At 41.2% G+C, this 16,620-nt stretch overlaps 1 protein-coding gene across 1 annotated transcript in view; it reads right to left on the reverse strand.

Annotated features, from left to right (window-relative positions):
- LOC120060862 (cadherin-related family member 1-like) overlaps nt 1–4,852 on the reverse strand; it is a 95,228-nt gene extending 90,376 nt beyond the window's left edge. The window contains exons 1-2 of the mRNA XM_039010273.1: nt 4,792–4,852; nt 4,113–4,208 (exon numbers count right to left, since the gene is read on the reverse strand). Coding sequence (XP_038866201.1) covers nt 4,113–4,208; nt 4,792–4,852 — 157 coding nt within the window. The remainder of the gene's footprint in view (nt 1–4,112; nt 4,209–4,791) is intronic.
- Between the last annotated feature and the right edge of the window lie 11,768 nt (nt 4,853–16,620).

Raw genomic sequence — 16,620 nt, forward strand, 5'->3', positions numbered from 1 at the left:
CCTGGATTATAACTTTTTGAAGTTTTCATCCGAGTTCGCCAGCGTTTGGACATGTGAACTAAACGTGCTAGCAAAAGTAGCTAATTGTAATGACACTAGTAATGGACATTATCGAACAAAACAACGATTTATTGTGGAACTAGGATTCCTGGCACTGCATTCTGATGAAAGATCATCAAAGGTAAGGGAATATTTATGATGTAATTTCGTATTTCTGTTGACTCCAACATGGCGGAGAAATGTTGTGTATTTCTGAGCGCCGTCTCAGATTATTGCATGGTATGCTTTTTCCGTAAAGTTTTTAAAGAAACTGACACAGCGGTTGCATTAAGAACAAGTGTATCTTTAATTATATGTAAAACATGTATCTTTCATCAAAGTTTATGATGAGTATTTCTGTTATTTGACGTGGCTCTCTGCAATTTCTCCCGATATTTTGGAGGCATTTTTGAACATGGCGCCAATATAAACCAAGATTTGTGGATATAAATATGCACATTATCGAACAACACATAAATGTATTGTGTAACATGATGTCCTATGAGTGTCATCTGATGAAGATCATCAAAGGTTAGTTTTGAATTTTATCTCTATTTCTGCTTTTTGTGACTACTATCTTTTGCTGGGAAAATGGCTGTGTTTTTCTGTGGCTATGTACTGAGCTAACATAATTGTTTGGTGTGCTTTCGCCGTAAATCCGTTTTGAAATCAGACATGTTGGCTGGATTCACAACATGTGTAGCTTTAATTTGGTGTCTTTCAATCTTTCATGAAAGTGTCACGATCGTCTTCTGGTGAAAGAGTGGACCAAGGCGCAGCGTGATACGAATACATCTTTTTAATTATAACGAAGACGAAACAAACACTTTTACAAAACTAAACAACAAAACAACAAACGACCGTGAAGCTACAAACGAAAGTGCAGGAACAAGCTACTAACGTTAGACATAGACAATTACCCACGAAAACTCAATGAATATGGCTGCCTAAATATAGCTCTCAATCAGAGACAAATGAACAACAGCTGCCTCTAATTGAGAACCAATCTAGGCAGCCATAGACATACAAACCCCTATACAAGACACTGCCCCATTAAACATACAAAACCCCTAGACAATACAAAAACATATACATTCCCCATGTCACACCCTGACCTAACTAAAATAATAAAGAAAACAAAGATAACTAAGGCCAGGGCGTGACAGAAAGATTGATTTTTATAGTAATATATTTGAATTTGGCACGCTACATTTTTCTGGTTTTTGGCCAAGTGGGACGCTACCGTCCCACATATCCCAGAGAAGTTAAAGTTAAGTTTGCAGACTTGAGGAATTAAGGTAATGAAGAAAAAAGAAGAGAAAAGGAAAAACAAATAGGACAACTATAACATCAATGCCTAAACTGTCAATGGAAGGGCTGTGGAAGCCATAGCTCTTGTTCCAATATCCTCATTATTATTAGCACATAATGTAGCCTCATTTTTTATGATGCAAAAATGCAGTCTATAATCTACATCTTCACAATAACTAAATCATTGCCTGTAGGCCAAGTCAACCCTGGGAGATAAATTCAGGAGTGTAACCTGAGTGGCACACAAAATGTCAACAGGAAGAAAAAAAATGGAATTGTGTGGTAGCCCATTTGGGACTGGCAATCTATCCTGAACAGTTTATCCCATAGGGATGCAGGGGGGTGGAGACAAGCACAAAGACAGGTGAAACAGATCAGGGTATGACAGTAGCCCCACAAGGAAGCAACCCCAGTCTGTATAGCGCGTCAATACATTGAGTGTGAAAAGCATTAGGAACCTCTCCTAATTTTGAGTTTCAACCCCTTTTGCCCTCAGAACAGCCTCAATTCGTTGGGATATGGACTCTACAAGGTGTCGAAAGCGTTCAACAGGGATGCTGGCCCATGTTGACTCCAATGCTTCCAACAGTTGTGTCAAGTTGGCTGGATGTCCTTATTCTTTAACCTGTCTCCTTCCCATCTTTACTGATTGAAGTGGATTTAACAGGTGATATAACAAAGGGATCATAGCCTTCATCTGGAATCACCTGGTCAGTCTATGTCATGGAAAGAGCAGTTGTTCCTAATGTTTTGTACACTCAGTGTACATTGTCCATTTTTCATTAATTGGCGTGGAATCATCATTGTCTAAATATCCTGGACCACTGGCAATATAATAATAACAAAGTCCAATGTTCAGAAATGATAATGTGTTCCTTTTACCCAAATTGAGGGGGTGTCCTCATCATTGTCTTATGCTGAGGGTAGCATCACAGCCATAGGCTAGGCTGCATGATTGTGGGTGGATAGCATACCTGAATATTGAGACGGCTAACCCCAATTTGACTTAGATCTGTCGGCTCGTCCCCTTTTGTGTTGGACATGATGTGCTTCTCGAAGAATTCCACTGCATCCTTGGCAGTGGAAAACGTGTGTGTTGTATTTCGTAAAGTCAAGATGAGTTTTGCCGGGATCTCAGGTTTAGCTTGCATAGCTGGGATCTCACCTCGTTGTAGGTTGCCCTCTGTTCAGCAGTTCGGCATTCAGATCTGGGTAGATTCTGATCCTCTTCTCCGCATATGCCCCGATTCTTTTGCGAGGTGAACAATTTGGTGTTTGACATCAAAACTGTGGATTTGTACAATCATACACGACATCCCTTCCGGAGAGGAACCGTGCAGTGCGCAATGTTTATCAGTGGCATGGGACCCAGCTTCTCCTGCCCAAACAGTTCATAGAAAAGATTGTTCATAAAGGAAGTTTCAAGTCCTGTGACCCTCACATTGAATTTACAGGAATAAGTTTAGAGTGATTCTTTTTTAGAAGATTGATTTCTCACTGTCCCCAAATGTTACACTTTAGTTGATTAGGTATCCCCTTTAGAAATGAACAGTGCAATAGTTTTAATTGCAAGTCGAGGTCAGAGGTAATTTTCTCACAAACAATCTCTCGGATAGTAGTGCCAAACTCTTGTTGCCGAATGTTGAGAGCTGCCATGTTCCCACAGGTGAATTGTGAAAGGACAGAATATGCCAGCTGCTGGAGCGAAATATACCTGCTCTTCTTCCCCGTAATCCAATGAGTCCTGTAACTTATTGTGATGTTAAATGTTGCCAGTTAATTGAAAATAAGTCTGTTAATTCATAGTTATTTTGTAAAAGAAAGTCACGAGAGAGCCACCCGTTTCAGTTTGTGAATAAAAATAGTCAAGTATGATCACATTTATAGTAGAATAAATGCTCCAGTAGCTGTTTTCAAAGTATTTCTGCCATTTTGTTTCATAGCTGGTAAATAAATAGCACAAAATCCAAAAACTACGAATCCTATATAGTCTATCCCACCTCGTGCTGCAACACTGTCTAGCTGGGGGCTGTGAGCACAGGAAGAGCCACGTCAAAGATTCATTTTTAGACACTCTGCGCACAGGCCTAAAATTTGGTCTAATTAACTTGAAATGAAAGTCTACTTTTCTTCACAAGCTAGGTAGTTTTTCTATGTTTGAGTTTCAACTGCTAGGGAAGAGAATAGAACACTTCTACTAATCAGACTCACAGGCACAAACATGACTCAAGTCACACTATCATGGTAACCTCCCACCCTTAAAGGAGCAGGTGAAAATGTTTGTCTCATCTGTGATATTTTGGTTAAATGACTCATGTTATAAAAAATACATATTATTCAATATACCACATTAGTTTCTTCTTACTAGTAATACATGTATTGTTTTAGAAACATAACAAAGCATGCTCATCTGTTTTTTTGTGTTTTGTTGGTGTAATTTTCACTGCAATTTATTTTTCTTTTAATCTACCTGCCAGTGACTGGTTGACCAAAAAGTACATTTATTGCCCTGTTCCTCGCCTTGAAAGTTGCCTATGGGCCAGGAGAATACTGAAATCCATGGCTTGATTTTATTTAAACAGCCATTGCAAACGTCATCTAACTTTAGCCACGATGGGCTAACAATCAATGGAATTGATAGGGGCATGTGAGCATGTATTACTTATTTTTTGCTAAATTACCATGTTAGTAACATCAAACCATATATAGAGTTCATTTCAGGTTATTTGGCCATTTTGGGGGGGGTTAGGGTAAGGTCTTACCGACAGGAGTATCCTCTGACAGACTGAAGAGTGCCAGGTTTCCGTTGCTACTGTAGGGCCCATTATCGTAGAAAAATGGGGCGTAGTCTGCTTGTGCTAGAAGAGATATATCAAGACTCTAATCCATTTGTTGTTATACTGTACTACTAATTCCCCCTAATAACATCTTAGCACTGGCTGTAGGTGTCAGATACACAGAGCAGGGTATATTGTACTAACCCCCTCTGCTTTCTTTATCCCTTGACTGGGATTACAGGCGCAGTTACGTCAACCAGCCCAAAAATATACACACTTTTCTTGACTTTTCCCCACGCCATCAAAGGTAATTAAAATAGCTTTTTTTCAAATACATACAGTATTCACAATTGATGGTACTGTGGTGTAATTTTACATTCTTCGAAATCACTTGGGCGTTTCAAACAATATCCAACAACTTCTATTAAATCATAAGATATTGCACTCACTTGCAACTAGCAGGTAAGCAGGCGATGGGAGGAAAGGCAAGCATTAAATGCAGAACAGGAAAAACATGTTCTTAGCTCTAAAGTGTATGATTATGAAAATGCTAGCCATCTCTCAAAGCCCTCTAGTGCAATTGAAAACCATTAACAATCAGAACAAAGCTTAATTAAGTTGCCAATCAGGTATAAAGGAAGCGAAAAGGAAAAGGTAGACTTACCAAAGCAAACATGCACTAATACGAGAAGCAGTGAAAAATGTAACTTCTTGACATTCTTCATCTTAGAGAGCAAAACCATGAAAGCACACCAAGAAAAGAGCTTGTGGAGGTAGCTACTACAGTTAGTTCTGTACATAAGGTGTCCTTCAAGGTGTTTACGGCGAACTAGAGGAGGAAGGCTTTGGCAAATGCCCACATACTAATCCAATAACACGTCTTAGCCCCGGAGACGCATATAGACCCCCCTTCTCTCCAATCATGCCGTTTACCACCAATTGTCGGGCAGGGGGTGGGTCAACAAGAGAGGGGCTTGGGGTCTGGGAGTGTCCACTCTGTGAGAGCTGGGAGCTGAACTGGAAAACACTAAAAGGCTAAAAATATATTGATTAATGTGATGAGAAAATTAACTCAGAATTATTTAATATGTAGATATTTATTACATCAAGAATAAATATTTCTTAATTGATATGTTATTCATCATCTGGATTCATGCATTATTGATGTGTAATTAATGTGTTAAAAAATCTGTCTAATTCATGTTAAGTTAGTTTGACTACAGTTGTGCAGCTGGGAATGTATTACAATTCATATTTAAATTGCTTGAAGAAAGTAAAATACTGTGGGGATACAGTGCCTTACAAAAGTATTCACCCCCCTTGGCGTTTTTCATATTTTGTTGAGTTACAACCTGTAATTTAACTTCACTAGAGTAGAGGGAACTATTTTCACTTCCGGATGAAAACCATGCCCAAAGTAAACAGCCTATTTCTCAGGCCCAGATGCTAGAATATGCATATAATTGACAGATTAGGATAGAAAACAATCTAAAGTTTCCAAAACTGTCAAAATATTGTCTGTGAGTATAACAGAACTGATTTTGCAGGCAAAAACTTGAGGAAATCCAACCCGGAAGTGCCTCTTATTTTATCCCTGTTCCATATCCTCCATTTAAAGGGATATCAACCAGATTCCTTTTCCAATGGCTTCCACAGGTTGTGAACAGTCTTTAGACATAGTTTCAAGCTTTTATTCTGAAAAATGAGCAAGATTTATCAAATCGCGTCAGTGTCCTTGATTAGTTCTTGCGAAAGTGGTAGTTCGACTTTTCTTTCTTTCTTGTATTGAATTACTTTACCCTCCGGTTGAAATATTATCGATTATTTATGTTAAAAACAACCTGAGGATTGATTATAAAAACGTTTGACATGTTTCTACGAACTTTACGGATACTATTTAGAATTTTCGTCTGACCTTCAAGACCGGCACGAGCCTGTGGATTACTGAACATAACGCGCAAACCAAATGGAGTTTTTTGAATAAAAAATCATCTTTATCGAACAAAAGGAACATTTATTGTGTAACTGGGAGTCTCGTGAGTGCAAACATCTGAAGATCATCAAAGGTAAGCAATTAATTGTATTGCTTTTCTGACTTTCGTGACCAATCTACATTGCTGCTAGGTGTTCGTAATGTTTTGTCTAGTGATCGATAAACTCACACAAACGCTTGGATTGCTTTCGGTGTAAAGCATATTTTCAAAATCTGACACGACAGGTGGATTAACAATAAGCTAAGCTGTGTTTTGCTATATTGCACTTGTGATTTCATGAATATAAATATTTTTAGCAATTCTTTTTGAATTTGGCGCTCTGCAATTCAGCGGTTGTTGATGACAATTATCCCGCTAAAGGGATCCGTGCGCCAAGAGGTTAACTAACCTCCAAACGAGCTTCAATGCCATACAACACTCCTTCTGTGGCCTCCAACTGCTCTTAACGCTAGTAAAACCAAATGCATGCTTTTCAACCGTTCGCTGCCCGCACCCTCCCGCCCGATTAGCATCACTACCCTGGACGGTTCTGATCTAGAATATGTGGACAACTACAAATACCTAGGTGTCTGGCTAGACTGTAAACTCTCCTTCCAGACTCATATTAATATCGCCAATCCAAAATCGGCTTTCTATTTCGCAACAAAGCCTCCTTCACTCACGCCGTGAAACTTTCCCTAGTAAAACTGACTATCCTACCGATCCTCGACTTCGGCGATGTCATCTACAAAACAGCTTCCAATAATCTACTCAGCAAACTGGATGCAGTCTATCACAGTGCCATCCGTTTTGTTACCAAAGCCCCTTATACCACCCACCACTGCGACCTGTATGCTCTAGTCGGCTGGCCCTCGCTACATATTCGTCGCCAGACCCACTGGCTTCAGGTCATCTATAAGTCTCTGCTAGGTAAAGCCCCACCTTATCTCAGCTCACTGGTCACGATAACAACACCCACCCGTAGCACGCGCTCCAGCAGGTATATCTCACTGGTCATCCCCAAAGCCAACACCTCCTTTGGCCGCCTTTCCTTCCAGTTCTCTGCTGCCAGTGAATGGAACGAATTGCAAAAATCGCTGAAGCTGGAGACTTATAATTCCCTCACTAACTTTAAACATCAGCTATCTGAGCAGCTAACCGATCGCTGCAGCTGTACACAGTCTATCTGTAAACAGCCCACCCAATCTATGTACCTCATCCCCATTTTGTTTTTATTTACTTTTCTGCTCTTTTGCACACCAGTATCTACTTGCACATCATCATCTGCTCATTTATCACTCCAGTGTTAATATGCTAAATTGTGAATAACTTCGCTACTATGGCCTATTTATTGCCGACCTCCTCACGCCATTTGCACACACTGTATATAGACTTTCTTTTTTTCTATTGTGTGTTTGACTGTACGCTTGTTTATTCCATGTGTAACTCTGTGTTGTTGTTTGTGTCGCACTGCTTTCCTTTATCTTGGCCAGGTCGCAGCTGTAAATGAGAACTTGTTCTCAAATAGCCTACCTGGTTAAATAAAGGTGAAACAATAACATTAAAAACTCCTTGAACATCTGATCAAATGGCTAGACAGACTATTTGCATTGCCCCCCCTTTTTTACACCCCTGCTACTCTCTGTTGTTATCATCTATGGCTTGTCACTTTAATAACTCTACCTACATGTACATTGACTCTGTACCGGTACCCCCTTGTTTATAGTCTCACTATTGTTGTTTTACTGCTGCTCTTTAATTACTTGTTAGGGGATCGTAAGTAAGCATTACACTGTAAGGTCTACACCTGTTGCATTCGGCGCATGTGACTAATACAATTGGATTTGATTTGGCATCGTTTGCTACGCTGGATAGAGTCAAGGACACATTTTTCATTATTCTAAAGGCCTTCTGCAACATCTAGCATGTTTCCATTTCCCTTACAATACATTTGATTAGTAATAGAGTTATAGCAAATAAAACAGTCCCATAACAGCTTCTTTATACAAAGTAAAACATAAAAGGGAATGGTATCAACCTGCCTAGTGGTTAGAGTGTTGGGCCAGTCACCAAAAGGTTGCTAGATCGAATCCCCGAGCTGCAAGGTAAACATATGTTGTTCTGCCCTTGAACAAGGCAGTTAATCCACTGTTCCCAAGTAGGCCATCATTGTAAATAAGAATTTGTTCTTAACTGACTTGCCAAGTTAGATAAAGGTTAAATAAAATAAAATCAACCTGCAAGGCGCAAGGTCAAATTATTTGCTGCTGATAAATAGGCAAAAACTCACCATTAAACTATTGTCTTTCTAAATTAAATCAACCTCTTCACCATCCTTATCGTTCAGTTAGGCCTCATTTAAATTCAATTGTGAAGTAAGGTGCACAAGTATTGCCCATTCATCCATTTGTCATTCATTCAGTGAGTATAGAGAGATGCCTTAGTGCCTTGATGGGTACCAACATCATACAGCATATTGTCTTGGTGGGTTAAATTGGGAATAGTTGTGAGAAAAAAAACAGGTAAAAAGGCTCCAAATACTTTTCTATTTGTGATTAAAAAATTCTGGCAAATCAGTAGTGTAAAATACAAACATTTAGGAAAAGTCAGGGAAGAAAGAGGACATAGCTTGTTTCTGCGCTGTTTTTTTTCCTTACAGAATCAGATGTCAGTGGTCGTTGGCCTATGGCGTTCTAGTGTTAAATAAGTCTATGCCGAGTTCTGACTTGTTATAATGTATATTGATCTGAAAGAGTCAGCAGAGTTTGGGTTGTCGCCATATTTAAGCAAATTGTCTGAATTAATCGTCCGACTATGCTACATTTCAATTATTACAGTTGTTTCTGAATGTTTAAACACTAACAGTGATTCTATCTCTGAAACCATTAACACTTGTAGCCAATACATTTACCAAGTGTGCCAAACTGAATGCACGTTCTCTGCTTTACACTCAGTTTGTAATTTTATAAAGTTTGCAATTTAATAATACACTTCTACCAAAACTATAAACATTTGTCTCTACATTGCTACACTATTTCGCCAATTGCTTTTCCACATTGACACATGTGAAAACACTTAGATAATGAGTTCCCTTAAAAATCTGAGCTTGAGCACTATAAATAGGCCACAGGTAAACATTTGGTTTGGACAACAGAGAGTAAGAGAGAGTAAGAGGGGTGAGACAGAGAGTAAGAGGGGTGAGACAGAGAGTAAGAGGGGTGGACAGAGAGTAAGAGGGGTGAGAACTAGTGGAGGACGAGGAGGAGGAAGAGGAGGACGAGGAGGAAAAGGAGGTGAAGAAGTAAGAGGAGGAGAAGGAGAAGGAAGAGGTGATGTAGGATGGGGGAGAAGGAGAGGATGGGGAAGAGGAGGAGGAAGAGGAGGTGAAGAAGTAAGAGGAAGAGGAGGAGAAGGAAGAGGTGATGTAGGACGGGGGAGAAGGAGAGGACGGGGAAGAGGAGGAGGAAGAGGAGGACAAGGAGGTGAAGAAGTAAGAGGAGGAGGAGGAGAAGGAAGAGGTGAAGTAGGACGAGGGAGAAGGAGAGGACGGGGAAGAGGAAGGGGAGTCAGGAACACAATAACTGATGAAATCAGAGCTACTGTGGTTGACCATGTTGTCAACCATGGGATGAGCATGAGGGAGGCTCGGCAACGGGTTCAACCAAATCTGAGCCGCTATACTGTTGCATGTATCATCCGGATATTTAGAAATGAGAACCGGTAAGTAACTATGTGCTGTAGTCTTACTGGTACAGTTATATGTACTGTACTTTCATAATGAGAAGGATCACTAAAACCATTCAAATGTGTTTTTACAGAACTGCAGGAAACCCAGTATCTGGTGGAAGAGGTCAACAGTTCACCCCAGAGCAGGAGACCCACATTGTAAATATGGCCATTGCAAATAACTGCATCAGACTCAGAGAACTGCAGGACCACATAATGCAGATAACACCATATTCCAAAACGTCAACAGAGTTAGTCTCTCTGCACTGTATTGTCTACTGAAACGCAATATAATTAGGATGAAGCAGCTGTACAGAGTCCCTTTTGAAAAAAACTCAGACCGTGTTCAACAACTTAGATATGAATATGTGCAGGTAAGCCATACTATCCTATCACTGGTACTGCAGCTGGAAGTGTATGGTGCTACATCATATTGACTGATCCCTATCTTTTCCTACTGTGCCACATTGTTTTGTCTTGTCTCTTTCAGAGAGTCATGGAGCTAGAAGCAGATGCAGTGCATCGTGAGCTAATATATGTGGACGAGGCAGGTTTGAACCTTGTAAAAACAAGGGGCCGCAGCAGAAATAGCATTGGACACCGTGCCATCATCAACGTCCCGGGACAACGTGGTGGCAACATAACAATGTCTGCGGCTGTTAGTCAAAACAGCATCCTTCACCATCATGCAATCCTAGGACAATTCAACACTGCACACATTATCACATTTCTGGACACCCTCCACAACAGAATAATCACTAATGACCAGGGGCCAGAACAGCCCAGGTACGTTATCATCTAGGACAATGTAGTTTCCACTGGGCTGCTGTGGTCCGCAATTGGTTCACAGGTCACCCACTTTTCTTCACACTCAATCTCCCCCAATACTGTCCGTTCTTGAATTTTATTGAAGAATTATTCACGTTGGAAGGTGTATGATCGCCAGCCCCACCAACGCATACCCCTTACCCCATCTACAGGCAATGGAGGAGGCTTGTGGAGACATGGATCAGGTGTCATGCCAGGCCTGGATACGGCACTCCAGGCGATACTTTCTACGCTGCCTAGCTCAAGACGACATCGCATGTAATGTGGATGATGTCTTTCTTGTATTTCTATTTGTATTTATTATGGATCTCCATTAGCTGCGGCCAAAGCAGCAGCTACTCTTCTTGGGGTCCAGCAAAATGAAAACAGTTTATACAATTTTAAAAACATTACAATACATTCACAGATTTCACAACACGGTGTGTTCCCTCAGGCCCCTACTCCACCACTACCAGATATCTACAGTGCTAAATCCATGCATATGTATAGTGCGTATGTTATCGTGTGTATGTGCCAATGTTTGTTTTGCTTCACAGTCCCCGCTGTTCCATAAGGTGTTTTATATCTGTTTATTTTATCAAATGTTCTGCTTGCGTCAGTTACTTGATGTGGAATAGAGTTCCATGTAGTTATGACTCTATGTAGGACTGTGTGCTTCCCATATTCTGTTCTGGACTTGGGGACTGTGATGAGACCTCTTGTGGCATGTCTTGTGGGGTATGCATGGGTGTCCGAGCTGTGTGCCAGTAGTTTAGACAGACAGCTCGGTGCATTCATGAAAGCTGTGATGAATTCAATCTCTCCTCCACTTTCAGCCAGGAGCGATTGACATGTATATTATTAATATTAGCTCTCTGTGTACATCCAAGGGCCAGCCGTGCTGCCCTGTTCTGAGCCAATTGCAATTTTCCTAAGTCCTAAGTTTTTTGTGGCACCTGACCACGACTGGATAGTAGTCAAGGTGCGACAAAACTAGGGCCTGTAGGACCTGCCTTGTCGATAGTGTTGTGTGACGGAGAAGTCCGTCACTGGCCGCGGGCAGCGTTTGGTACACTAACACACACATTCATCGCGCCTCCCTGCTCCGTTATCAGGTACGTTAACAATGTGGGTCGACACACAAGTTAACTTCTCTATCTTAGTACATACAATTCACACTTTATTCTTACCTCCTGTCAGTAACAGTTTATGATATAATGAATATACAGACAAGCGTTCATGTTTATTTTAAACAACGTTTATTGTACGTATCAATGTTACGGATGAGCATGTTGTTTGTTTGGTTCTGTTCCTCTCTCTCTGTAGCCTCCGGGTATGCTGGGATAAGGACCAGAGCTACGGTAATCGGGCTGGGATAAGGACCAGAGCTACGGTAATCGGGCTGGGATAAGGACCAGAGTTTAGGTAATCGGGCTGGTTTTGTAGTGCCTGTTCCGACTGGCTCATTCATGTGAATGGGCACATTGGAAGATTCCATGTCAGTAGGGATGGTATTTTGTAAATGGGTTATACTGGTATATTGTACCATGAGAAACGTGTTGTAGTGTATATCATTCAGTATGTTTAACTGAGTGGAAAATGTAGGCTTTGATGAAGGTAATTGCTTAATTAATTACTGCTGGGTATGTTCTGATGGGAGGGGCTTCCCCTACAAAAGGAGCCTCTCTTTCAGTTCAAGGGGGGAACCATTTTGGATTGAGCTGTTGATGGGGCAGCATTGTTTTTAAGCTGTCCCCATAATGTATACTTTGAACGGCAGAGCATCGCTTTATTATAGACAGACTTCTCCCCATCTTAGCTACTACTGCATCAATATGTTTTGACCATGACAGTTTACAATCTAGGGTTACTCCAAATAGTTTAGTAATCTCAACTTGCTCAATTTCCACGTAATTTATTACAAGATTTAGTTGAGGTTTAGGGTTTAGTGAGTGTTTTGTTCCAAATACAATGCTTTTAGTTTTAGAAATATTTAGGGCTCATTTTTTCCTTGCCACCCACTCTGAAACTAACTGCAACTCTTTGTTGTCAATCATCAGTCATTTGTGTAAGTGCCGTGCTTGTTGAGTGTCCTTCCCTATAAGCATGCTGAAATTCTGTTGTCAATTTGTTTACTGTGAAATAGCATTGTATCTGGTCGAACACAATTTTTTCCAGAAGTTTACTAAGGGTTGGTAACAAGCTGATTGGTCGGCTATTTGAGCCAGTAAAGGGGGCTTTACTATTCTTAGGTAGTGGAATGACTTTAGCTTCCCGCCAGGCCTGAGGGCACACGCTCTCTAGTAGGCTTAAATTGAAGATGTGACAAATAGGAGTGGCAATATCGTCTGTTATTATACTCTTATTGTCACGTTCCTGACCTGTTTTCTGTTGTCTGGTATGTGTTTATTGGTCAGGGCGTGAGTTTTGGGTGGGCAGTCTATGTTTTCTGTTTCTATGTTGGTTTTGGGTTGCCTGGTATGGCTCTCAATTAGAGGCAGGTGTTTGACGTTTCCTCTGATTGAGAGTCATATTAAGGTATGTTGTTCTCACTGTTTGTTTGTGGGTGATTGTCGTCCGTGTCAGTGTTTGTCGCGCCACACGGGACTGTCTCGGTTTATGTAGTCTGTTCCTGTTCGTGAGTTCTGCGTGTATTTTATGTAAGTTCCATGTCCAGGTCTGTCTACTCCGTTTTGTTATTTTGTAAACTCCTTCCAAGTGTTTGTTTTCGTGTTTCATCGTTTGATTTAATAAATCATTATGTATTCACAACCCGCTGCACTTTGGTCAAATCACTACTCCTCCTCTTCGTATGAAGAGGAGGAGGAATGCTGTTACACTTATGGCCAGACCACAAAGAAGGCTAGATGTAGCCTCATTTTTTTCTGTTCTTTTTTTTCTAGCACAAATGTTTTTGTTTTCTTCTAATAAACTTTGCCCTCTTATTTTTTTTCATAGTGTGTTATGTTCAGAATACACATCCATACTTTACACATTTGGATACCTGTGTGTTTACAACATATATGACAAAACCTTTTTGCAAACTGCTATGCCCTGCACACAGAAAAAGAAAAAGCCACAAGTGTTTTCATTTATACTATTAGTGCGTAATTGGTGTTTCGTGTACTTATTCAAGTGATGGTTTGTGTGTACTGTATTTACGCAAAAACACTTTTTTGAAGAGATTTGCAAGAATTGTTTGCTTTTGCAAGAGATGTATAATGTTTTGCTGGTTTGGTGTAAGGTTTTGTGGTTAGTGTGTAGAGTTTAGCAAAAATAGCCTATAGTTTAAAGATAATGCCTAAACAATCCAGAAAAAAACTGAAATATTGGGGGATTTTAATCTGGATTGGTTGATGCTAGTTTCAGATAGGCTGAAAGATAATTTTACTGAGCAAAATCTAACTGACCTGATAACTAAACCAACTCACCCCAACTTTAAATATCCTGAATAATCTACTCTTTTAGATGTTATTCTAACAAATGCCCCTCATAAGTATACTGCCAATAGAATCCTTGCTAATGAGCTCAATGACCATTGTCCCATAGCCTGCGTAAATGATGTATGAACTACCTAAATCTCACCCATGCATTATTACAAAGAGACATTTTAGGAATTTTAATTACCAACATTTCATGCCTTATTTGGGGTTGTGTGACTGGGGGATTGTGTCATCTATCTCTGACTCGGATCAGGCCCTAAATTGTTTTACTTCTGTGTTAAACAGTGTTGCAGATACGCATGCTCCGTATAAAAAATTAAGAGTAAAGTATAGATCAAACCCTTTCTTCACGCATGAATTGTCTGAAAATTTACAGGAAATACACTGCTCAAAAAAATTAAGGGAACACTTAAACAACACAATGTAACTCCAAGTCAATCCCACTTCTGTGAAATCAAACTGTCCACTTAGGAAGCAACACTGATTGACAATAAATTTCACATGCTGTTGTGCAAATGGAATAGACAACAGGTTGAAATTATAGGCAATTAGCAAGACACCCCCAATAAAGGAGTGGTTCTGCAGGTGGTGACCACAGACCACTTCTCAGTTCCTATGCTTCCTGGCTGATGTTTTGGTCACTTTTGAATGCTGGCGGTGCTTTCACTCTAGTGGTAGCATGAGACGGAGTCTACAACTAACACAAGTGGCTCAGGTAGTGCAGCTCATCCAGGATGGCACATCAATGCGAGCTGTGGCAAGAAGGTTTGCTGTGTCTGTCAGCGTAGTGTCCAGAGCATGGAGGCGCTACCAGGAGACAGGCCAGTACATCAGGAGACGTGGAGGAGGCCGTAGGAGGGCAACAACCCAGCAGCAGGACCGCTACCTCCGCCTTTGTGCAAGGAGGAGCACTGCCAGAGCCCTGCAAAATGACCTCCAGCAGGCCACAAATGTGCATGTGTCTGCTCAAACGGTCAGAAACAGACTCCATGAGGGTGGTATGAGGGCCCGACGTCCACAGGTGGGGGTTGTGCTTACAGCCCAACACCGTGCAGGACGTTTGGCATTTGCCAGAGAACACCAAGATTGGCAAATTCGCCACTGGCGCCCTGTGCTCTTCACAGATGAAAGCAGGTTCACACTGAGCACATGTGACAGACGTGACAGAGTCTGGAGATGCCGTGGAGAACGTTCTGCTGCCTGCAACATCCTCCAGCATGACCGGTTTGGCGGTGGGTCAGTCATGGTGTGGGGTGGCATTTCTTTGGGGGGCCGCACAGCCTTCCATGTGCTCGCCAGAGGTAGCCTGACTGCCATTAGGTACCGAGATGAGATCCTCAGACCCCTTGTGAGACCATATGCTGGTGCGGTTGGCCCTGGGTTCCTCCTAACGCAAGACAATGCTAGACCTCATGTGGCTGGAGTGTGTCAGCAGTTCCTGCAAGAGGAAGGCATTGATGCTATGGACTGGCCCGCCCGTTCCCCAGACCTGAATCCAATTGAGCACATCTGGGACATCATGTCTCACTCAATCCACCAACGCCACGTTGCACCACAGACTGTCCAGGAGTTGGCGGATGCTTTAGTCCAGGTCTGGGAGGAGATCCCTCAGGAGACCATCCGCCACCTCATCAGGAGCATGCCCAGGCGTTGTAGGGAGGTCATACAGGCACGTGGAGGCCACACACACTACTGAGCCTCATTTTGACTTGTTTTAAGGACATTACATCAAAGTTGGATCAGCCTGTAGTGTGGTTTTCCACTTTAATTTTGAGTGTGACTCCAAATCCAGACCTCCATGGGTTGATAAATTTGATTTCCATTGATAATTTTTGTGTGATTTTGTTGTCAGCACATTCAACTATGTAAAGAAAAACGTATTTAATAAGAATATTTCATTCATTCAGATCTAGGATGTGTTATTTTAGTGTTCCCTTTATTTTTTTGAGCAGTGTACATTTAGCTTGAACTAAAGCTGGCAGTCCTTCAGACATTTGCGAAATAGATGTCCATCTCTAGTTAAAAAGTAAAGTCAACATACTTGGACTGGGTATCTGAGAATGGTGGGAAACCAGCAAACTTCTGTAAAGTTGTCAAATCTTGTAAACGCTCACGTTCATTTGCTTAGATCATAAAACTCATTGTGCTGCCTTATTTATAGACCTTTCCAAGGCCTTCGACCGTCTTGACCTTCTCATTCAAAGGCTGACTGAAATAGGCCTGGATCAGGCTTCTTGCAAGTCGTTTGAGAATTATATGTTAGATAGGACACAATGCGTGATTTCTGATGGTGTCTAGTTTCCTGGATATTACAAAAGGTGTACTGCAGGGGTTGGTATTGGGATCTGTTCTCTTTACTACGTATATCAAAAAATATTGGTCTATCTGTTGAAACTGAAAATGACACGTATGTATGCCATTGCCCCAACTGTTGACCAGGTTAGCAGAATGCACAGTCAACTTTCCTGCCAGTTCTTGACTATGGTAACACCATTTACCAGATTGCAGCAGCCACTACTCTAAAACCTTTGGATGCCATCTACC

This window comes from Salvelinus namaycush, chromosome 16 (assembly GCF_016432855.1).
Source record: "Salvelinus namaycush isolate Seneca chromosome 16, SaNama_1.0, whole genome shotgun sequence".
Taxonomy (NCBI): domain Eukaryota; kingdom Metazoa; phylum Chordata; class Actinopteri; order Salmoniformes; family Salmonidae; genus Salvelinus; species Salvelinus namaycush.